Source organism: Pyrus communis, chromosome 4 (assembly GCF_963583255.1).
Source record: "Pyrus communis chromosome 4, drPyrComm1.1, whole genome shotgun sequence".
In the NCBI taxonomy this organism is placed as follows: Eukaryota; Viridiplantae; Streptophyta; class Magnoliopsida; order Rosales; family Rosaceae; genus Pyrus; species Pyrus communis.
The window spans coordinates 13114658-13139853 of record NC_084806.1 but is presented as its reverse complement, the minus strand read 5'-3'; the positions used below and the strand labels follow the sequence as shown (position 1 = coordinate 13139853).

Below are 25196 nucleotides of genomic sequence, written 5' to 3'. Positions count from 1 at the left end.
TTTTTTAAAAACAATTTAAAATTTCAATTTTTTTTCCCTATAACTTCCTAAGCCATTAAACAACATTAAACAACATAAAATTATACAACATAAAAAAAAAAAAAAAAACATTTAACAACATGACACTTAAACAACATTTTTAAAAACATTTAAGAACATAAAACTTAAACGCCTACTCCATGTTTCTTTTGTCCCAAAGATGTACAGGAAGATCCTATTATAGGTAATTGTTTGTGGCACGAGAATTTATCATCCTATAGCGCCTCATGTACTCATTTAAAGAGATACTACCAGTTATTGGATTTAAAGGTAAATTAGGCCCATCATATATTTTTGCATAAGCCCTTCTTGACCTATTTGGATCATCTTGGTCGTCATCAGACTCTCCATCAATATACCCATCTCACTCATCTTCCATAATCATGTTGTGTAATATGATGCAAGACATCATGATGAAGTCCAAATTTTCTTGACTCCACCCTCTTGCATGTTCCTTGATGATCTTCCACCGTGCTTGTACAATATCGAAAGCTCTCTTAACATTTTTTGGGTATGCCTCTTATTGCAAGGTAAACCACTTTTCGGCATCATTCGCAAGGTTTGGAATTGCTTGGACGAATGTCGCCCACTTTAGATAGATGTCATCTGCCAAGTAATACCCCATATTGTACTGATGCTCGTTGATGTAGTAGTTAAGTTGAGGTGATTTACCTTCCGTCAAGTTATTGAAAAGGGGTGAACACCCAAGAACTGTAATGCCATTGTGGGATCCAAGGACTCCAAAGAAAGCTTGCCAGATCCATGTATCATACGAGTCAACCGCCTCTAATACAACAGTTGACTTTCTCGACCTTCCGCTAAAGCCTCATTGCCATCCAGTGGGACAGTTCTTCCAATTCCAATGCATGCAGTCTAATGACCCTATTATGCCCGAAAACTCACGGCCTTCAGCTTTGCAAATGAACCGATCCATATCTTCTTGATTTGGCTCGTAGAGGTACTCATCTTTGTAAAGCTGAACAATTGTGTTACAGAATTCAACAAGAGTATCAAGGCACGTAAACTCAGACATACCATATGTTTCATCCATCGAATCAGCTGGGGAGCCATAGGCCATCATTCGTAGTGCAACAGTAACCTTCTGATGAGGTGAGAAACCAGGACAACCTACTCTGTCCAGCTTCTGTTGAAAGTATGGATTGACCTGCTGGACATCATGAAGTAAATGCTCGAAGATGTGATGCCTCATCTGGAAGCGATGTCTGAAATCATCTTCTGTGTACATTGAGTTGGGGTTGAAGTACTTGTTTATCAGATTGGCATGCATCATCGCTCTGTTTCGTGGTTTGTAAGAGCGACCCAACAGAGCCACCCCATTAAGGTTGTTCCTCAGTAGGCTGACACACCATGGTCGCAGCCATAGCTGCCACATATTGTGTGTTGCACCATGCTTCATCTTCTTCGTCAGACTCCTCATCTTCTCGTCTCATATGCGCCCATTTTTCTTCCAATTCGAAATTGGATGAGGACGCCTAGTTGGAATTCGAAGAGGATCCAAAGTTGGAATTCATTGCAAACTTGAATTGAAAGATATTGAAATCAAAGGTATGTGAATTATAGCCCATAATCCACCCTATTTATAGTCCATAAAATTTCAAATCCAACGGCTAGTTGACATCAGTTACTGTTAGATTAGAATTTTTTTTTTTTTTTTTTGCCAAATTTTTTTAAAAAAATATTAAAAAATTCTCATTTTTTTCCTATAAATTTAAGTTTCTGTAGTTTTTAAATTTAAGTTGTTCTAGCTTTTAAATTTAAATAATAAATTATTTTTGGCTTTATGGCCCTTTGGCCCTCGGTTGGAGATGATTTTTTATCACAAGGCTATGTTTGGCCCTATGACCCTTTGACCCTCAGTTGGAGATGGTTTTTTTTATCATAAGGCTATGTTTGGCCCTATGATCCTTTGACCCTCAGTTGGAGATGGTAAGAAATATAGTCTTGCACTATTCATTAAAATATTAATTTCTTGGAGGACCAGAGGGCTAAAACGAGCCCTCTGGCTCTCCTTCGGCTGGAGATGGCCTAAGAAAATAAAAAACTAAACATACCGGTGCTTGGGCATATGTCATTGTTATCCCATAGATGCCTAGAAGGGTTAATGTCAGAAGATTCTTTATTTAATTCATTTAACCATACCTAGTAAATTTTGAGCCATCCCCCTCCCAACATTCCCATCTCTCCCAATAAATATAAAATCTTGTATGCATGCCCACATTAAGGGACATAATGTCCTTTATGTAGTCTTTTTTTGTTTTGATTCTGAATAATTCAACTTTGAAGGTAAACTGTTAATCTCACTATCAATCTTTCACTGACCATCCATCGCCTAAAAAAATACAAAAAAAAAAAAAAAAAAAGTGAAGCAATGCTTAGTGCACAGAGCTAGAATCATCAGGCGCGCAACAAGTTGTATAGGCCGTTTGATCAGCGAGCGACACCGTCGTTCCTGTCCCAAAAACCCAGAACCACCAGCCTCGTTGCCAGTTGCGTAACGCGCCGTTTGTTTAGCGAGCGACATCAACCTGAGTTCACGGACAAATCCGTGCATCCACCTAACACAACCCGTTGTTGCATCACTTGCCCACGAATCAAGATCGAAACCTAGAAATATCGTCGCTGCCTAAATCTTGCACCATACCCGTGAACCCGTCTGCCACCCTCTTGCTACTTGACCCGCCGCTAGACCTACCTGGTCAACTACCCGCACTGGTACTAGATTCGTCTGCGCCAGTCTGATTCGCACTTGTTGCTGCTCGACAAGTTGCAAAGATGCGCTTGCCTGATAACCCTCTGTTGCAAACCACATCAAGTGGCTGCTAATTGAAAAAAATAGAAAGAAAGAAAAAGTGCAGTTATTGCTGTTTGAAAAAAAAAAAAAAAAAAAAAAAAAAGGAAAAAGGTGTTTGTTGAAGAAAATGAAGAATCAAATGGGTAAATCGTGTTTGACTGAAGAAAAGAGGGGGGGGAAAAAACTAAGTTAAAACTAAGGTACCTCTATTTGTTTTATAGGACCTTTGTTTGGATGTTTTAACCTTATCAATCACCCATACACGTTGCACCAAATTCATCCAACGCAATGGTAGTCCAGACTCGTGCACTGATTGCAAAAACTAAGTTAGCTTATGAACAAACATATAACGATTTACGGCTTTAAAGGTTTCTGCATCTGTTACGAATAATACATGGATACTTGATTCTGGTGCTACTGAACATATGACTTGTGATTCTGGACAGGTACAAACCCTAAAACCATCCACCAAAACTGTCGTGAGTGTTGCCAATGGTAATGTTGTCCCCATTATTGAGGAAGACACTCTCCCTTTCCGATACCCTTAATCTTGATTATGTACTTGTTGTTCCTTCCCTTGACTATAATTTATTATCGGTTGCGCAAATCACTGTCGCCCTACATTGCTTTGTGATTTTTTGGCCTTCTTTTTGTGTTTTTAAGGACATTCGGACTTGCAAGACGATTGGTTATGGTATTAGGAAGGGCAAACTCTACTACTTGGAGCTAACATCGAACAGTACCAGAATGTTGACTCAAGCTCTTACAGTGGAAGGATCTCAGGGGGAGAAGAATAAAGCTTCGGAGGTTTGATTGTGGCATCGTCGACTTGGACATGCTTGTTTCGGTTATTTACGGAGGTTGTTTCCTAGCTTATTTGTTAAACATGATGTTTCTAGCTTTAAATGTGGTATTTGTGAACTAGCTAAAAGTCATCGTACTTCGTTTCCACCTAGTATGACTAAAAGTTATGTTCCTTTTATGATAATTCATTCTGATGTTTGGGGACCATCTAAAATTGCTACATTTGGTAGGGCTCATTGGTTCATTACTTTTATTGATGAATGCACACGTATGACTTGGGTTTGTTTAATGAAGTCCAAAAATGAAGTTACTTCTTTTTTTTCCAGCAATTTCACAAAATGGTGCAAGTACAATATAAGTTATAAATACAGGTTCTCATGAGCGATAATGGCGACAAGTATGTGAACAATGAGCTTCATGCCTTTCTTGATCATCATGATATTGTTCATCAATCTACATGTCCAAACACTCCTCAACAAAATAGGGTTGCAGAACGTAAGAACCTTCAACTTCTAGAAGTTGTTTGTGCTTCCTTGCTTGAGGCTCATCTTTCGCTATCCTATTGGGGATAAGCTCTCACTTCAGCTGCATATCTCATTAATCGTGTTCCCTTTCGATCAGTTAATTTTCAGACACCATTTCAGACTCTCATCTCCCATATCGATGCTCTTGCAGTTCTCAATCTCCCACCTCACGTGTTCGGTTGTGTGGCATTCGTTCATCTTCATAAGTAGCAGATAAGTAAGCTTGAACCTTGGGCCTTAAGGTGTGTGTTTATGGGGTATGCCTCACATCAAAAGGGATATCGATGTTATCACCTTCCAACGAAAAAGTTGTTTGTCACTGTGGATGTTGCATTTCATGATACTGATATGTACTATGCCAATTCGAGTCTTCACTTCAGGGGGAGAATCAGACAGAAGTTCAAACTCTTAATTATAGTATTTCGGATATAGTTATTGTGAATGATTGGATTCAAGTGGTGATGTTTGGAAACAAGTGGTGGTCATTCACAAGAAAATAACATTATGAATGACTTGGAATTAAGTGGTAATTCATTGAAGACAAGTGGTGATCATTCACATGAAAATAATGTTGAAAACATTGAAAGAGATGAACTTACGTCGTCGAATAGCTCACTGCCAACTTCCGCACCACATGCTTCCTTGCTGCCCCCACAATTGGCCTTACCATCTTTAAGCCCCAATCGCCTTCGATTCTGGATGCACCATCACCACCATCATGTCGTCTCCCTAACCGTGTCAACCGAGGTATTCTAAACCCACTTACGAAGCTAATCCTAAGTGCAAAATTAGGTATTTGGTGAATAAGCCCAACCCTGAGTCTAATGTGTTATACCCGTTAAGTAATTATGTGTCTACCAGTCACCTGTTAGACTCAAATAAGTCATTTGTATATCAATTATCTACTGTATCTATTACTAACAATATGTGTGAGGCTTTAGCAGATCCACGTTGGCAAGCAGCAATGAATGAATGAAGAGTTGAAGTCTTTGAAGAAAAATGCTACCTGGGAGATCAAAGACTTGCCAACTAGTAAGAAACATGTGGGATGCAAATGGATTTATACTGTGAAGTACAAAGCTGATGGGATGGTGGATCGCTTCAAGACAAGACTAGTAGCAAAAGGGTACACTAAAAAATATGGAATTGACTATACAGATACATTTGCACTTGTGGCCAAGATTAACACAGTTCGAGTTTTGTTGTCCTTGGCTGCAAATCTCAATTGGCCCTTATAGCAGTTCGATGTGAAGAATGCTTTCTTGCATGGAGATTTGACAGAAGAGATTTATATTGATTTTCCATCAAGATGTAGTACTCTAGATAAATACAAAAGAAGGGTGTGTAAGTTGAAGAAATCCTTGTATGGTTTGAAGTAGTCCCCTCGAGCATCGTTTGGAAGATTCACATAATCAATAAGAGCATTTGGTTACAGACAAAGTAACTCTGATCATACTTTGTTCTTGAAAAGACAAAATGGGAATCTTGCTGCACTTATTGTGTATGTAAATGATATGGTGGTAACAAGAAATGATCTGGAAGAATGTGTGGTCTTACAAAGATACTTGTCTACTAAATTTGAGATGAAAGACCTTGGATCCATGAAATATTTTTTTAGGGATTGAGGTATCGAGAAGCAATTTGGGAATTTTCTTATCGCAGAGAAAGTACATTATTGATTTGTTACATGAAACTGGCATGTCAGCTTGTCATCCAATATCTACACCATTAAAGGAATGATTAAAGCTTTGTGTTGATTTGAATCAAGTACCAGTTAACAAAGGGAGATACCAAGGTTAGTAGGCCGTTTAATGTAGCACACACAAGACTGGACATTGCTTATGCCTTGAGTGTAGTGAGTCAATATATGCATGATCCCGGAGAACAACATATGAATGCAGTGATGAGGATTTTGCAATATTTTAAGGGAAGTCCAGGAAAAAGGATTTTGTTTAAAAGAAATAACCACCTTGGAGTTGAAGGTTATACTGATGCAGATTGGGTAGGTTCAGTTGATAATAGGCGCTCAACATACTTTACATTCATTGGGGGTAACTTGGTTACATGGAAGTCCAGGAAAAGGGATTTTGTTTAAAAGAAATAACCACCTTGGAGTTGAAGGTTATACTGGTGCAGATTGGGTAGGTTCAGTTGATAATAGGCGCTCAACATCAGATTACATTCATTGGGGGTAACTTGGTTACATGGAGGAGTAAGAAGCAGAATGTGGTTGCCCGTTTCAGTGCAGAAGCCGAATACAGAGGAATGGCCCTTGAAATTTGTGAAATTTTGTGGCTTAAACTTCTATTGCAGAATTTGGGGATTAAAAATGATCAGCCTATGAAATTATTTTGTGATAATAAAGCAACCTGTGACATTGCACATAATCCTGCACAACATAATAAAATGAAGCATGTTGAAGTTGATAGATTCTTTTTCAAGGAAAAATTGGAAGGAAAAATAATTGAAGTATTATCAATTAGAACGGAGGATCAGTTGGCAGATATTCTCACGAAAGCTGTTTCAAGTCATAAGTTTTCAAGTTTCTGAGACAAGTTGGGCATGAATGACATATATGCACTAACTTGAGGGGGAGTGTTGACAAATCAATGAGATCTCAATGGGAACAAATCCCTAATTATTTGTATACTTAGTTTTTTTATGCATTTGCCTAGTTGGGAAGTCAACTCCAATTTCTATGGAGTTGATTGTGCATATCAACTGTATATATTTTCTTCTTCATGTAACATCCCACAACGCCCAGGGGAGTGATCTTTATATGTACATTGCCATCCCTACTTAGCAGGAGGCCTTTTGGGAGCTCACTGGCTTCGGGTTCCATGGGAACTCCGAAGTTAAGCGAGTAGCGTGCGAGAGCAATCCTAGGATGGGTGACCCATCGGGAAGTTCTTGTGTGAGTTCCCAGAAACAAAACCGTGAGGGCGTGGTCGGGGCCCAAAGCGGACCATATCGTGCTACGGTGGTGGAGCGGGCCCGGGATGTGGTGGGGGCCCGAGCTCGAATGTGACAATTTGGTATCAGAGCCTAACCTTGGCCGCCTGTGTGCCGACGAGGACGTCGGGCCCCTAAGGGGGGTGGATTGTAACATCCCACAACGCCTAGGGGAGTGATCCTTATATGTACATTGCCATCCCTACTTAGCAGGAGGCCTTTTGGGAGCTCACTGGCTTCGGGTTCCATGGGAACTCCGAAGTTAAGTGAGTAGCGCGCGAGAGCAATCCCAGGATGGGTGACCCATCGGGAAGTTCTCGTGTGAGTTCCCAGAAACAAAACCGTGAGGGCGTGGTCGGGGCCCAAAGCGGACAATATCGTGCTACGGTGGTGGAGCGGGCCCGGGATGTGGTGGGGGCCAGGGCCCAAATGTGACACTTCACGTATCAATGAAATACACAATTATTCTAAAAGAGCATTCTCTTCTGTTTATACTAGCACACGATTGGAAAATATACATTCAAACTAATAAAAGTTTTAATAACATAAGCATCTTATGTTAGATTATTTTAATTATAACGAGTATCTCAAACTCGTACTCAAGTCAAGTTATATATATATATATATATATATATATATATATATATATATATATATATATAAAGATATCTAGAATGATTCTCAAACAACATAACATGTTAAATTGTTTAGCAAGAGATAACTTGTATATATGTGGAAATAAACAAAGGAGCAAACAATTGATGCGAGAACCCTTTGTCTTCTAAAAAAAATAAAGAAAGGGTTAAGTAGAGAACTTTCATGAAATAAAAAACTCGAAGTTGCAAGAACTTAGGGTTTATATAGCACTAGTATTGTTGCATACCTTTTAGTTTATATATATATATATATATATATATATATATATATATATATATATGTATCTGGAAAGAAAAGAAAATGAAATACATTGGAGGGAATCAGCTGAGCAAAGAACCTTTGAAATAAGAATATCCTTATGGAATATTTGTAGTGTGAACTTATCTATGAGATTCATTTCTCATGTCTTGTACATATATCATGCCTTGAGAGTTGAGACTGAGTTAGCTTTTGCATGGGAATCAGATACCTATAAAATGAATGAAAAAAACCCACGAACCCTCTTGGGTGAAAGAAAAACCACGACCCCCCTTGGGTTTTGAACGAGATTTAGAACCGGTTTAAATTTGAAATCCTTTAGGGTATATTTAAATGATATGTCAAATATAGTATGTCAAAATTTTATTTGATGGTTGATGTGACAAATTGAATTCAAGTGCTAAATCTTATTCTTTTCCAATAGATGTGTCAACTATTTATTTTATTATTTTATTAGGCTTAGAGTTATATTAACTATTAAAAAATAATCAAAATTAGTTTTAGTTTGTATTCTATTGGTTGTTAATGGGACTCATGCATTAAAAAATTAAAATAAATATGTTTGACTCCTTATTTGTTTGTTGTCAAAAAAGTCAGCTAAAAAGCAAGAAGTCAAATGACTCACATGCCGCATCATATATGGCATATCCATTGGAGAACACTTTAATGTTTTTTAATCTTATTTGACATATTTGACATCTCATTTGGAGATGGTTTTAGTCGTCTAATAATTATTTAAAATAAACAAATAAATTATGATATTCAGTTTGATGCTTAAGTTTTGACATTGTTTATTGAATGGTTCAACGAGTTCTAATTTGGTTGCTTTTTATAGAGTTTGATTTTTAAAAGGTGCATTAGAAAGTAGACGGTTTCGATCATCGCGTTGCAGTATGTGAAAGAGTAGAAAAAAAATTAGAGAATGACTTGGAAAGTATAAACGATCCCGTTCATCGTGCAACGAACTGAAAAGGTCAATAGCATCTCCTCTCACAAACATGAACACTGAAGTAAGAAGCTGATGATGGAGATGACACTGCCTAAATGTGCTCCTGATGCAGGCTAAAGCGAAAGGCAATTGGTGTAGGTCTTTGAAAGAAACATAATGTCCCCAACAAGGCACTCAACATTGAGATAGGTGGAATTACAGGCAGCAAATGGAGCAGTGCAAAAAGGAGTAGGATTCCCTCCCCTTTCCTTCCCTTCTATTTAAACAGTCACGGTTAAGCTACGTCAACATCTTACAATAATTTTTTACAGAAAAAGAAAGACAAAATGAAAAATGTGAGAGGACGAGATGGAAGAGGATGGAAAAAGGAAAGGAGAAAACATGTAATCTTGGAGTTGGCCCCCCACCACAGCACTATCCTCCTCCATTCGTCCAAACATTTTACTCGGGAAACAACCCCTACACATCCCCACCACCACCACCACCACCACCACCTCCACCACCCCTTCCTCTTCTTCTATTCTCAAGTATCCCTTTTTCTTGTCCACAAACGCAGCAAAACACCACATAGTGATGAGTGAATAGTGATGGCGAAATGTGAATATACCCAAAAAACAAATACGGACCCCAAAACAAAACAAAGTTTGCCCATCTATGATAGTACACCTTGTCCCTATTAATTTACTATGTGATCATTTTTTTACCATGGAAAAATGGGAAAATTCCAAAACCTATCAATACGAAAACAAAACAAGCCCATGCTCCTACGCCACAGCCTCAAAACCCATCTCTCAATTTTTTAAGGATTAAGTACTTAAAATTCTTCAATCTTTTTGTCCCACTGTGTAGCTTACTTGAACACTAAAATAATAATAATAATAAACTTAAAAAAAAATCATGAAGATGTAAATGAAAAATAAATAAATTCACAAATAAAATGAAAAGCAAAAATAAAGATTGGGAAATATCAAGCCTCTATCACCTCCAAACTCAACCTACGACCATTGAAACCCTGTCACAACCCTTATATTCAAAACCCACCAATTGGTTCAGCTTCTAGTTCTTCTTTGTGGTTGGTGAAAATGGTGATGGTCGCATCATAGCAATCCATACTTTTTCTGCAACCTCCATTACCTCATTTTGATATTGGTGGCTTCAGTTGTAGGGTAGAGTTGATGGTTGTTCGTTGACTTCAGACGTAATGGCCTGATGGGGAGATGGTGACCGTTAGTTAGTGGATGTCATACTTCCATAATCTTCTATTGATTTTGGAGATAAAGTAAGTTTTAGTTATTTTAACTGTGGTTTAATAAATGTGACATTTTTAACAAGATGGGTACTTGTTTGAAACGTTTAAAGAAGTTGAGATCATTTTGAAGTGATAATAAGGTTGAACAGGTTTTGGTACTTGATCCATTTTTTAATTTTTATTATTTTCTGGAAGAAATCATTATTTCCTTTTGCATGGGAGAGCAATGATTTGGTGCATTTATTGTATTATGGAATTTAGCGAGCATGCGACCGATCATCATCCATGAGGAGTGGGATCAGGGTACTCATAACATCACGAGATCTTCTGATGAGTTCATGACCGAAAATCCAAGGCAGGTGCAAGTGGTCCTCCTCTGGCCTTTAAGTTAGGGTTTTTTTCTTGGTACGTGTCACATGCAGATATGGCGTGCAAGCTTACAATTGTATGTGGAGGTGAAGATTTTAAATTGTTTCGTTTAGCCCAAATCATAATTCAAAATTTACTAACAAGAACACATTTTTTAGTGTTTGGGTTATCAAAGTTAGGGTAATAATATCTTTATGAGGTGAAGGATACAAGTTTTTTCAAAAATTTCCCGTAGAAAACATGTTACTTTTGTTTGTTCATTTTTGAAGTGATCATAAATTTTTTGTGTAGAACATAATTTTAAATGGTGCGTCTAAACTCTATAATAATTAATCTTGTGAAATCAAGTCGAATTAATAAAGTAGTAAGACTGTTCCAACATTTAATTGTTAATAAAGGTTGAAAGTCTTGTTTAAAGAAAATAATTTATTGATATCGCCATAATTTCTCATGGACATTTTTTACTTTTTTTTTCTTCTACAAATTCACCTGTGTTCGTGTGGCATCGGAGCATCGGAGGTTAGATTTTGACATCTTAATTAAACCATTTAAACATTGGTACTTAAATATACCAATGCATTGTAGCAAAATCCATTTAACGGTACATCATTTTATTCCTTCGTGCACTCATAGTAGTGGATTCACTAAGGGACTAGGGTAATCTCTGGGGACTCGTAAGAGGCTGAGAAAACACTAGAAATGTCCCTTGGGATCCTCTGAATGTCTGGTACAAGATCTAGAGTATCCACCAAATGTTCGATGACATTCAACAAATCTCGTTTGCATGGGTCAACATCACTCAACATGGCTTAGGGAGGCTCATTATATGTCGACAAACTCGCCAGGTAGTTGTTAGCATATGTCGACAGGTTCTCTTGTAAGTTGTTGACATCTATCGACATGCACACAACAAGGATGAGCAACTGATTGACTACAAGCCCACCAGATTTTGCAAGCTAAAATTTTTTAAAATGTCTCATTTAAAAATTATGTGAGCTACACATTATATCTGTTTGAAAGTTTTTGAATTCTTTATATTGAGATCCCACGAAATTAGATTCACAAATCCACCACTGCACACTTGCAGACTCACAACAAGTTTGATTCTCAAGCATTTTCTTGGTTTGGATTCACCCTTTATACTTTAAAGTGATTTTGGTTTGGAAAAATTAGAAGTTGTCGTACATAAACATAAAATGGAAAGAAGAGACAGAAATCAAGTACGTGGATTTACGATGAATCTAGTTTAAGGCACGTTTTGAAAAGAGATGTCATCCACTCGACCATTTAGTATGATGTTCATCTCGTAAGCAAAGCCGAATGGATTTGGGGGAGACCGTGGGAGTATGATGATCAATCTTTCTAGGTTTAGGTCAACAGGTAATGATATTAATAATAACCAAACCCAACCCACCAATCACAACCATCCAAAATATAATGATTAATGAGTGCGTTGGTGATTTTCCATCATCACCATCATGCATGATATGATATTACTAGAGTTTGGGACCCAACTCTCCTCCAAGTCCAGGATACCATCATAGACAATCATTGCTCCTCTGTTTTGCCCTTTTTCTGCTGCCCCACAAATCCAACACCACCATGTATCCCCAACACATCAAAGACTCAAAACCACGAACCTGGCTGCCCGTGCACTTGGTAGTCATGATTCAAAGTTGAAACCCATGGGTGTATTTGGGTCACCCTTCCTTTTCTTGTTTTGCATTTGCATCTTCTTTTTGTACTATAAAGATCCTTGATCGTAGATGTATATTATTCACATTTGTAAAGTCTTTGATTATCAGATAGATATAAATACCAAATTCTTGATCTTGCTTGCTCCAAAATTAGGAAAAATGGAGCAACCGAGTCCTGCATGCTATTGCGATGCAAGTCAAAGACTCTTTGATACTCGAGTTACACTGACATATAAAAAAATATGACCTTTTGATCCCTGACTTAAATCTTTTATGTCGTTACCAATAGTCTACTAGGCATATTTGAAACTTAATATCAACTCATTATGTCGATTAACCGATTTGACATAAGGATTGGAATAATATGAGTGATCAAGGTTTCCTAATTGTAGGGCTACTAATGGCGCATCATGGTAATTGTCTGTGATGGAGTTTTTTTTTTGTCTTTTTCTTCTTTTCTAAAATAGTGAAAAACTAGTTATAGGGTGTTACCAACCACTAACAAGGCCCAAATTTTTTTTTTGGTATCCACTTTTTATATATATATATATATATATATATATATATATATATATATAAATTTCAGCAGTACCAAATTGGTACTTAGACTTGGAAAGAAGTTACTCTAAAAGTAAACTCATGCTAGGTCATTTCCTTATGTTGTTCTGCTTGGCCTTGTAAATCCTTCAAGATATCATTTGCGACATGTGACTAATTATTTCCTCGCGGTGGAGGTGGGTTTTGAATGTTTGCTCTCATAATATGTCAACAATCTGGTTGTTTGTTTTGGCGCCGCGGGGGGAGGGGGGGGGGGGTGTGGAGGTGTGTTTTGAAGACCTAGATCTCGAAAGAAGCTGACCCAAAACCTAGATCTTGAACACAGTGTGCCTCCACCAAAAAGTTGCGCCCCCATCACAAAGTTATCACCATCATCACGAAGAAGTACCCACGTAACGACTAGATGAATGAAAAACAGGGGTGAGCGAGCCACCCGCACAAAAAGCACTTTCATAGTCCAACCAAATAATGCTAAGAACATTTTAATAGCTACCCAACACGAAAGTGGGCAGCTAAGGAGAAACACCTAAGCCAAGTAGCAGGGAATGGTGGTTGAAGACTCGCGACAGAAAACAACATTTGAGCAAGAGAAAGACATGAAAGCCTAGATCTGAGACAAGTTTAGAGAAATTGAGAGAAAAGCTTAAGGAAATAAAAAACAAGGGCCAAATTAAAAACACAGAAGGTAAAATGGTAAGAGAGAGATAGGAGAAGTCGGGATTGGTAAGAGCATCCTCCATGGGGGCTTTATCCTCCATCAGCCTACCACGTTTCTAGCATTAGCGAGAAATTTCATCTTCAATGAGCCGGAAAATAGGACTAGATTCACCAGTAGGGCTAGCAACTTCTTTTCTTGGGTAGCATAAAATCGGACCACATCTAACCCTAAAAAACATTGGGTCCCACAAAAAAAGTATAAACCCATGTGAGCAAAATTATATCACTCTCCCTCCACTTGCAAATACACTTATACTCTCCTTTTTATTATTATTTTTAATTCTTATTTCTTACTTATTTTTCTTGCAATTTGGCTAATTAATGATTGTTTTAAATTTCATAAGAATTAAAATTTCAAATTGATATAACGTTCAAATAATTTCAATTGGGCATTGATCAGTGAAATCTTCAAATAATTTTTTTTCAAAATTGTATGATACTAATTTACCAATTGGTGCTAGGTAACTTTTTGTGTTATACATGAAAATCAAATTATTTCAGAGGACGAAGTGGGGGTTTGTTTCTTTTAACGAATGAGATTGAGATAAGGGAATTTAATCCAACAAACGATTCATAAGTGATAAAATCTAACTTTGTCACAATTTGAACTTTTTAGGTTGAAGGGTTCATAAAAAAAATTTAAGATAGCACGTCCAAAAATCAACTTAAGAAAAGTTAACACACAAATAAATCATCGCTTAATCAAATAACTACATAAATAAATATATATAGCTCCATATAGAGCCCGAAAGATATGACCCCTTATTGGGAGAGATTCTTTTATAAAGCCCCAAAGATTTCTCGGAGCTCTAAAATGAGCTATATCCACCATTTTTCCAGTCTTATATAGAGCTCCTCACAAATAAGGCTGAAACGGGGTTGCCACTGACCCCCATCCAAAAATAAGAGTTGGTGACAAAGGGAATCAGGTTTTTTGTGCTTTCGGAAGAAGAGAGGAAGGGGTTTTCGCAAAATCAATGGCTTGTTGGCTTTCTTGTTGTTTTAAACTTGGTGTTTTGGTTGTTTTTTTGGAAGTTTTAACTTTATTATTGCAAATTATTTAATAAAAGTTGTCTTCAGTTATTATTATTAGAACGAAAACCGTCTGAATTCAAGATGCTTTAAATTAAAAACTTTATTAATCAAGATAATCTATCACTTACAAAAAAATTGTAAAGATTGACATAATACCTTAAAGTTGATTCGGAGAAAATTACTGGAAAATGCCAAAACGCCTGAAACTTTCTTTTTTCGGAATTGATGTGCTTTATACTTTACATGCATTTAAAATTACGTAGAGTGCAAGATCATGCTTTATACATGAGCAGTGAATAGGTTGATAGGGAACATATGGCAGGCGCCTAAATGTAACGGTTGTTGCCAAATCAGATCACACTTTTTAGTAAAGAGAAAAATAAAAGAAAGAAAATTTTGTTTAATGAGAACAGCTTATATAACACAACTATGAACCACGAGCTGGTGGTTCAATGGTAAAATGTTGATTGCGAGATTTCGTTTAAACTAAAAATTGAAGGTTTCAAGTTCGAGTCCCACGGTTAATATGAAAGTCAGACTTGTGATTTGTAAGACTTATTGGCCACCAGAAGAGGTGAATAGGCCCCTAGAAAAGGTGGATAAGCCACCAATTGTACCTTCTTTTTTTTAAAAAAAAAAAAAATACCTATTTCGTACTAATATTAAACTATTTTTAACGAAGTAAGCAAACAAAATAGGCAAAATTGTACCCATAATAATTGGAATTACAACTTGCCTACTCAATTGTCTTATTAAAATGTCGCTTCAATAAAATAGCCAAACTAAGTATGCAAAATTTGATTTTATCCTTAACATCTACTTTTATTTTTTTATGTTTGTCTGATACGAAATAGTTTATTATAAATAAAAAGGTAATGCTAAGTAGACAAATTTTTTAAATTTGTAAATCATATGTCACGAAATAAGCATGTTAATCAACACTTAAGTAATAATTTAATCACCAACAACAACGTCATATAATTTACAAAAGGGAACTATTATTAGCATTCCAAAAATCTCATTTGGTATTCCAAACTTTCTATAATTAGAAATAAACATATATTTGTAAGGAATGCAGAATAAGATTTTTGGAATGTTAATAATAGTTCTTTTTACAAAATACAGTATCAATGTGGAAAGTCGGTAACATTGTCCAAATTTGACTGAACCATTAGAGCATGTCTTTGCTGACATGACTCATTAAAATGGGTTTAACCATCTATTTGCCTACTTTATTGGAGACGCAATTAAGTGATATAAAATTTAAGATACATATGAAATTATATATCAAGATAATAGTGTACTCGTATTATGAAAATCAAAATCTAACCCATAAATATGGTAAATGCCGGAAAAGCAGAAAAAGCAGGAAAAAGAAGGAAACTGGGTGGACCCAAGGCCCGTCTCATCTCATCACCATAGATATATATACATAGAATGGAGCGTTACAGGCTTTATTTTATGTAGTCTTTTAGCAAGCAAAGCAAAGCAAAGCAAATGCAGTGGGAAGTTGTGGTTTTGGTTGCGTATACATAAATAAAAGATTACATGTACAAAAATATGTATATAAAATGAAGATCAAAAGACTAAAAGGAGATTAATAAATAAAAAGAAAGAAATTGTGGGGTGTTTTCAGAAAATATGAAATAGGGACTAGACGGTGGGTACTGGGAACTGAGAAGAGAGAGGAGGAGAATAGAGGACTGCAAGTTCGGATTATTCTTCTTCGAGCGTGTGATTGCTTTCATAAAAACCAAGTTCTTTTGGACGCATACCCATTTCCATCCAATTTCCCTCCACCTCTCTCTTCTGGAATTTTTTTTTTAATTTTTTTTAATAATAAATGGTCTTTCGCTGTTGGTTCGGAACACAAACCAAACTGAAGAGAGAGAGGAGAGAGGAGAGAGGAGAGAGGAGAGAGACGTGGGGTTTTCTTTGTTAGAATTTGGAGAGAGAGAGGAAGAAGCCATATTTAAAAGCAGAAAGAGGGCAGGTCCTAATAAGCCTTCTACACGTGATAAGGAAAATACCAAAAGCACTTGCATGCGTGTATAAAAGATTCATCATCATCCTTCTATCTCTCCCCATCCCTCTCTCACTCTAAAAACTCCTTCTTTCTCTCTCTAAACTCTCTCTCCCTCTGAATCTGAATCCCCCACACAACCCATCTTTTAAATCTCTCCCCTTTTGGTCCCCCTTCCATCCCATGCTTAAACCTTTCAAACCCCCAGTTTTTATTTATTTTTTGTTTTCAATCCAAAGATCACTGCTTTATTTGTTTCTCGAGTGACTCAGTGAGTTAATTGCTTGCTGCTGCTCAGTGAGTTTACATGGCTGGTTGGCTGTTGGTAAGTAGTCTCCAGCTTTGTTTCTTTTGGGTTTCTCTTGGACTTCGTGGGTGTATTTAATGGACTCATTTTTTATTTATTTATTTATTTTGTTTAATCTCTGTGTGCGGCATTAATTTGGACAGTGATTTTACTGCCCTTTTCAATGTTTATTCCTTCCCCTTGGATATGTTCTTGATTTTTGTTTTGTTCTCACTGTTTTATTCTACTTCTTTGAGCGGTCACAACTCACAAGGTCTCAAATCTTCCTAGACAAATTTAATATTACTTTTTTTATATTTCCTTTCAATAAGTGTGTGTGTGTGTATATATATATATATATAAATGATTTTTCTTGTGTTTTTATCTGCTTGGTCTTATTCCTTGTTATGTGATAGTTTGACAAAATTTCAGTTTTGAGCACCAGACAGACTCAAGACACTGGTTTTGCCTCCTGGGTATTTCCATTTTTCAGGTTTCTGTTCACCATAATAATAAGTATATTATTATTATTTTTTATTTGTCTCAAGAGATTTCATGGCCGTTGGACTGCTCATAGAAGCATCTGTGAGGAACACTTGGGGTTTTGGGTAATAGTCTGTTTTGTCTCTGCATTTATGATTTTAATTTATTTTTCTGCTTGGAGTTTCTTTGGGGTTGTTTATTTAATTTGTTCTTTTATTACTGTTTGTATTTACTGAAAAACTCTGCGAATTACAAGTCAGACGAAGCTGTAGCTCTTACAGATTTCTGGGTTTTGGTATTCAGTTTTGTATGTACGTGTAAATTCTAAGATGTCAAAGTATGCAGAAACAGAGTTGAATAGTTGAAGTTTCAGTTTTTTGCATGCTTGTCGTTTATTTACCCCTACTGTTTTATCTTGTGTATAAGACTGATGAAATTGAAATAATATATTTTTTCTTTTACCATTTATTCATAGTTTTGGAAATTTATGTCCTTTTGATCTGACATGCCATTTTTCCTGTATGTTTTTTTTTTTTTTTTTTTTTTTCGCTCCAGTGGAATTAGTGTTTAAATCTTTTGGAAATTGAGTGAAAAACTAGAAGGGAAGTAAAGCATTGTGTTTCTGTGCAATCTGGCGAAAGCTTCATCGTTTTGAACGATTGCTTCTGCAAACATGCCTATAAGAAAGAAAGAGAGCTCGGAGCAACACCTTATGATCAAACCCCACTTGCAGAACCCAGTGAACCCGGTTCAGAATGCACCGAAAACTGCCCAAAATGGCAAAGGTCCACCACCCCAGGAATCCCAAAAAGCCAAACCCCATAACCAAACTTCACCCCCAACAAAAAACAGAGGAAGAAGAAGGGGCAGAGGTGGTCGGAAGTCTGATCAAGGCGATGTTTGTATGAGGCCTAGTTCGAGGCACTGCGCGGTGGCTCGTCTGCCTGCCTCACCAAGCTTGGGTGGTGCTGCTTCTGAAGCGAATGCTCCAAATGGGTATGTGGAAAATGGCGGCAACTCAGTTTCCATGGAGATGGGGTTTCCGACTTCAAGCAAGTCATTGAGCTTTGCTCCTCGGCCTGGTTATGGACAAGTTGGGATCAAGTGTGTTGTGAAGGCCAACCATTTCTTTGCAGAGTTACCAGAGAAGGACTTGAACCATTATGATGTAACCTCTTTTCTTTGATTTTTTTTTTTTTTTACCCACAACAAAACTATCTGTTAAAGGTCTGTAGTAAAAATTAAATTGATGTTTCTGCTGTGCAATAAAAATTGGGCCCTTTAATCTGACCTTCAATATGTTGATGGTGTTTTTTCTTTTCATAATTTCTGTTGCATTGTAGAAGAAAATTGAAAAAAAAAAAAAAAAACTGTTTTCACCCTCCTTTTCTTCTAATGGCATTTATGAGATTTGAATTTGGACTTGAATCATGTTCTTAATGTCTGGTTGTCTTTTCCCCATCGGCGATCCGACTCTTGCAGGTTAGAATAACTCCCGAAGTTGCATCGACAGCTGTGAACAGAGCTATAATGGCAGAACTGGTGAGGTTGTACAAGGAATCTGACTTAGGAATGAGACTGCCTGCTTATGATGGTAGGAAGAGTCTGTACACTGCTGGTGAGCTGCCCTTTGCTTGGAAGGAGTTCAATATTAAGCTTGTTGATGAACAGGATGGAATCGTTGGCCGAACGTAAGGACATCGCCTCCTATTTTCCTTCCGTTTCAGTGTAGACTTTTATATATTCTTATTTGGACTATAATAATATCTAAACACAAACGGGAAACAACGAAGTCTAAGAAATTTCCAAGGCTCTTGTTTTGTTTTCTATACTTTGAATATGTGACGAGTAATTGGACTTTGTCGTTATAATCACAAAATGGAACTAATTTCGGATTACCTAATATTTCAGAAGAGAAAGAGTATATAATGTGGTGATTAAATTTGTTGCACGAGCAAACATGCATCATCTGGGTCAGTTTCTGGTCGGTAAGTGTGCTGATGCTCCACAAGAAGCGCTCCAAATTCTTGACATTGTATTAAGAGAGCTCTCGAACAAGAGGTATCAATCTGTAACTGCGCTACATTATGCGGCTGCTGAGATTGTTTTTATTATTCATCTCACCGGGTCTTCATATGGTGAAGGTACTGCCCCATCGGGAGATCCTTCTTTTCACCTGATATCAGAACACCACAACGGCTTGGTGAAGGGTTGGAATCATGGTGCGGCTTTTATCAAAGTATAAGACCTACCCAAATGGGTCTTTCCCTCAATATTGGTTAGTTATTTAAGGTTACTTGAATTTCGAAAGGAAATCACTTATGGTTTGTCTCAAATGATCACTCACATATTGTTTCTCTTTTGTCACATTTTGCAGATATGGCTTCAGCTGCATTTATTGAGCCTCTCCCTGTAATAGAGTTTGTAGCACAGCTTCTAGGCAAAGATGTATTGTCTAGGACATTGTCTGATGCTGATCGTGTAAAGGTATTTGATTCTTAAACTTTTGGTGTGATATGTTTCTGTTCCCATATTATCGAATTTAATCTAGAGCGCAAATTTAAATGTCTACCAGATTAAAAAGGCTCTTAGAGGTGTGAAAGTTGAAGTTACACACAGAGGGAGTGTTCGAAGAAAGTATCGAGTTTCAGGATTGACATCTCAACCTACAAGAGAACTAGTGTAAGTTTGAAGTAGCTCTAGCTTAGGTTGTCTGTCAGGTTTATTGGTTCTTGTATTACTAGAAGGATGTGTATATTTCCCCATTTTCATATTAGTTCTTTTTTTTTCTGAGGATCCTCCCTCCTTCGAGTAAAGCCAGAAAGTTGCATGGTGCCTTATCTTTCTCAGAGTATTCTTGATCGCCTTGCACTATTGTTTTATATGCTAATGCGATCTTTGTTCAGGTTTCCTGTTGATGAGAACTTGACCATGAAGTCCGTAATTGAATACTTCCAGGAGATGTATGGGTTCACCATTCAACACGGGCATCTTCCTTGCCTTCAAGTTGGTAATCAGAAGAAGGCAAACTATTTACCCATGGAGGTGAGTAATTTTCGGTACAAAAAGCTCACCCTCCCAAGGATTTTTTTTTAATTACAATTTCTTTTTCATAAACTTTTGCAGGCCTGCAAAATTGTTGAGGGGCAACGGTATACAAAAAGGTTGAATGAGAAGCAAATTACTGCTCTCTTAAAGGTTACATGTCAAAGACCTAGGGATCGTGAAAATGACATCCTGCAGGTGATCCCTTATATTTTAATTGCTACTCCAAATTTTCCAGAGTGAAAATTATAACATGCTTAAGTTGTTTGTTCTCTCCTTTGCTTTCTTCCCAAGGAAATACAGAATTTCTGTAATCAGTGGGGGTTTTCAGGAGTAAGAAATAGTGAAACTGGCTGATAGTTTGATGTATGACCAACTTGGGAAATGATGGTTAAAGTATATATATGAAACAATATATGAAGTTTATCATGCCATAATGCTAATAAAATGTAATTTTCTTTTTGACATTAAAACGCGAGCAGACTGTTCAACACAATGCTTATGACCAAGATCCTTACGCGAAGGAGTTTGGAATCAAAATCAGTGAAAAACTAGCTTCGGTCGAAGCTCGAATTCTTCCTGCGCCTTGGGTAATGCTTCTCCTCTTTATGCTTTTTCCTTTGAAATGTTTGATTCAATGCATATTCTCATTTTTCATGGGAGTTTAGAAAATATATGTTGACCATCTCACGGCCTTACCTGCAGCTGAAGTATCATGAAACCGGAAAAGAAAAGAATTGTTTGCCTCAAGTTGGTCAGTGGAATATGATGAACAAGGTACCACAGATATCAATTGCTATCTTGTTTCTCAAATTGTTTATATTTTTCTAGGGTACCTTTCTGATTTTTAAATGTAACAACTCTATTTTTGTATGTAAATGAGTGTCAAATTGCCCATTGAACCATAATGATAATTTTCAGTTTCAATAAATAATTACAATTCAACATATATAACCTAATCACCCCTGAAATTATAGTACAATCTATACTATCACCCCTGAAATTATATTACAATCTACACTACTGATACTTTGGCTGCCGGCTCTTCTTGTAATGCAGAAAATGATTAATGGAATGACCGTCAGCCGGTGGGCTTGTATTAATTTTTCACGGGGTGTGCAAGAGAGTGTCGCGCGTGGGTTTTGCAGTGAACTTGCGCAAATGTGTCAAGTATCTGGCATGGTATTATTTCTATCAATTTCTTATGTAAAATGTTTTCTCCTGTTATTTCAAAATTTGGGCTATAAATGTTTTTTGCTATTCTGTAGGAATTTAATCCAGAACCTGTAATTCCAATCCACAATGCTAGGCCTGAGCAAGTAGAGAAAGCTTTGAAGCATGTTTATCATGCATCCATGAGCAAGACCAAAGGAAAAGATTTAGAGCTCTTGTTAGCCATTTTGCCTGACAACAACGGGTCCCTGTATGGTATGTAATATGTGTCATTGATTTCAATAAGAGTATTGCGTTAATCTTTGACCTTGATAAAATAAAAAATAACCTTTGCACTTTCAATTTGATCTGGAATTGTATATTTAGTTATAACCTGATTCTGCTGTTTTAGGTGATATCAAGCGAATATGTGAAACAGATCTCGGTTTAATATCACAATGCTGTCTCACAAAGTATGTTTTCAAGATCAGCAAACAGTACTTGGCCAATGTCTCCCTAAAGATAAATGTTAAGGTGTGTATAATTCCAGTCTTGAATAACACTACAAGCACTGTGAATAAACTGATTTTACGACAAATGACTTGAGACAAAGTTGTTGAGAATGATGACATCCTTTTTCTTTATTTACGGTAAAGATAATTGCCTCTTTTGCGGTCATTGCAAACCTTTTCTCCTTTTTGTAATGGTTACTATCATTTTTTGCCCCAATAATTTCGAGATCCTGATGCTTTTTTGACCCATGCATGGTGCAGATGGGTGGCAGAAACACAGTTCTTTTGGATGCTATCAGCTGCAGGATACCTTTGGTCAGTGATATTCCAACCATAATCTTCGGAGCCGATGTGACTCACCCTGAAAATGGAGAAGATTCCAGTCCCTCAATTGCTGCTGTAAAATCCCTTATTACCTTTAACTTCTTTCTGCAGTATGTGTTGAAACCTTCGGTGCTAATGGTGTTTGTACTATGCAGGTCGTAGCTTCCCAGGACTGGCCTGAAGTCACCAAGTATGCTGGATTAGTTTGTGCTCAAGCTCACAGACAAGAACTCATACAAGATTTGTATAAAACATGGCAAGACCCTGTTCGTGGCACAGTCAGCGGTGGCATGATCCGGTATGAGAACTCTTAACAAGCAGTTCTTTTGTTAATCTTGAGTGCATTCTGCCCCTACTAATGGAAACCCAATTTGGTCCTTGGATCTTCATATTCTGCTTGCATATAATGCTCTCAATGCTTAGGTTCTAATCTTCCATCATTAATATTACTCTGTTTTGTCCAGGGATCTTCTGGTTTCCTTTAGGAAAGCAACAGGACAGAAGCCACTAAGGATTATATTTTACAGGTAAATGTTTGTATTTCTAGTGCCATTGAATGCAACGTAATTTGATTTGGCACTTTGTGGTTATAATGAGCAGTTTGATTGTCCATCAACTAGATTTCCTTTGTGTCAACTCGTTATTTGTCTCTGCATTGTTTTTCATTCTTTCTGTGTTCTTAAATTTAATGGAGATGATTCTGAGCAGGGATGGCGTAAGTGAAGGTCAATTTTATCAAGTCTTACTATATGAGCTTGATGCAATCCGGAAGGTGAGAATTGATATTTTTTGTTTCATTTTTGCTGGTATCAGTATATTGGAGATGAAGGTGGAAATTACGTTGACAAGTAATTTTCGTACAGGCGTGTGCTTCTCTGGAACCAAACTATCAACCACCAGTGACTTTCATTGTAGTTCAAAAACGGCATCACACACGATTATTTGCTAATAACCATAGGGACAGGAGCAGCATAGACAAGAGTGGGAACATATTACCTGGTAAAATTAACCTATCTTGAAAACTTGCATCTTTCAGTCATGTTGCACCTTACTTATTGACTAATACAGAGTGTTTTGTGCGCTAATGTTTATCGTTTTACTGTTTTCAGGCACCGTGGTTGATACCAAGATTTGTCATCCAACCGAACATGATTTTTATCTCTGCAGTCATGCTGGTATTCAGGTACTGTATTCACTTCTTATCTCTGCAGTTCTGCCCTGGAATCTCATTGAAACCATATTCCATAAAATCTGAAACAATCATGTTCCAAAACATTTGCCTTATGTGATGGCCAGTTTTCAAATAATGTATGGCTATAACCACGTAGTGGTCTTTTAAACAAAAGTTTAATTGCAATTTTCATTTATTTTGCTTTGTATTCTCTTATTGTCTTTTGATAGTTGAATGTATGGATTTTTATCTTATATGACAGGGGACAAGTCGCCCAGCTCACTACCATGTTCTCTGGGATGAGAATAACTTTACTGCTGATGGAATCCAGTCATTGACAAACAACCTTTGTTACACATATGCAAGGTGCACGCGCTCCGTCTCTGTTGGTAAGCCATTGTTCATCGTTGTAACATTGCCGGATAATTTTCTGCTCATTCATAATCAATTCTGTAACAAAGCCATGATAGACAAGGATACTGCCTGCAAAAAAGTTATTGAATTATATGCTATATCCTTTTGCAGTACCTCCGGCATATTATGCACATTTGGCTGCTTTCCGTGCTCGATTCTATCTGGAGCCAGATATCCAAGAGAATGGTTCTACTGGTCACACTGCTAAGGGTACACGCGCTACTGGAGAGTCTGGAGTCCGACCATTACCAGCCTTGAAGGAGAATGTAAAGAGAGTAATGTTTTATTGTTAGAAGTGGAAGAGGGTCCATGGTTTGGTCACTGAATCGAGATTAGCCAGAAAAGACGCTGCAACCACAAGATGATTGTTCGCTGTTAATTTTCCTTCCTCACATACAAACCGTTCATCCATGGTTCGAGGTCTTCCGGTTCAACTAGCAGCGGGAGGGAAGAATAGAAAGGGTATTTCTCAGTTTAGATCAGTCCTTGATCATAGATAGCACTCTAGGAGGTCCTTGTTCTCTGCAGTGTAGACCCACTTACGGGGAGTTCATCAGTTGTAGGCTTTGTAAAGAAATGTTAGTTATTGAATCTAAATTTACATCTAGGAAATTTTTGAGTCAGGCTTCAAAAATGCTTTCTCAAAACTACCAGTGGCAGTTTTCTTGGCAAGTAATCTCTCAGCATGAATGAGAAGAATTGCGAGTTATTACTACCTGCAATTGCTTCTGCAAGTCACCCGTTACTTCTCAACCCAATAAGCTGTTCTCATCTCCAAATAAAGTAATATTTATTGCCTAATATGAATTTACTAAAAGGTTCTGGTGCATCATTGCACACTATATCTTAGAATGGTGAAGAAAGATTTCCAACCACAATCTCTTGAAATAATATTCTCTACTCTAAGATGGGGGAGGGATGGGGATTTGGGTGAAGATGCACAATTGATAATCCATAACAACTAGATTTCAAACTCGTCACCCATGCGTGTCGAACTTGATGCTTTCCCTTACAGGAGGTGAGGAGATGAGTACGGTTATAACTTGTTGCTAGTAGTGGCTAAAAGTTAAATATAGAAAACCACTAAATATCCAGTAGAACTGGGTACAAATTTATAAAAAAAAGAAAACTAATGAAAAAGATTTGAAAATTTTGAGTTTTAATGA

At 37.1% G+C, this 25196-nt stretch overlaps 2 protein-coding genes across 4 annotated transcripts; one reads left to right on the top strand and one right to left on the bottom strand.

Moving 5' to 3' along the window:
- Positions 1-865: 865 nt before the first annotated feature.
- LOC137732716 (uncharacterized) lies at positions 866-1477 on the bottom strand. The gene has a single exon (XM_068472002.1). The coding sequence runs from the start codon at positions 1475-1477 to the stop codon at positions 866-868; it is 612 nt and encodes a 203-aa protein (XP_068328103.1).
- Positions 1478-16621: 15144 nt separating this feature from the next.
- On the top strand, positions 16622-24653 carry LOC137730877 (protein argonaute 10-like). Of its 3 annotated transcripts, XM_068469871.1 has the most exons (23): positions 16625-16968; positions 17480-17537; positions 17968-18580; positions 18895-19103; positions 19324-19473; positions 19557-19690; positions 19790-19899; positions 19988-20094; positions 20319-20457; positions 20539-20655; positions 20940-21047; positions 21163-21234; positions 21517-21639; positions 21726-21885; positions 22022-22143; positions 22383-22520; positions 22601-22743; positions 22910-22972; positions 23154-23217; positions 23309-23444; positions 23555-23628; positions 23879-24005; positions 24142-24653. In XM_068469871.1, the coding sequence occupies exons 3-23, from the start codon at positions 18086-18088 to the stop codon at positions 24321-24323; spliced, it is 2973 nt and encodes a 990-aa protein (XP_068325972.1). In that variant the 5' UTR covers positions 16625-16968; positions 17480-17537; positions 17968-18085; the 3' UTR covers positions 24324-24653. The 3 variants fall into 3 exon arrangements, 2 of the variants coding, with proteins under 2 accessions (XP_068325972.1, XP_068325971.1); XM_068469870.1 differs by lacking the exon at positions 17480-17537; XR_011068227.1 differs by lacking the exons at positions 17480-17537; positions 23154-23217; positions 24142-24653 and having other exon boundaries at positions 16622-16968; positions 23259-23444; positions 23879-23944.
- The last annotated feature ends 543 nt before the right edge of the window (positions 24654-25196 follow it).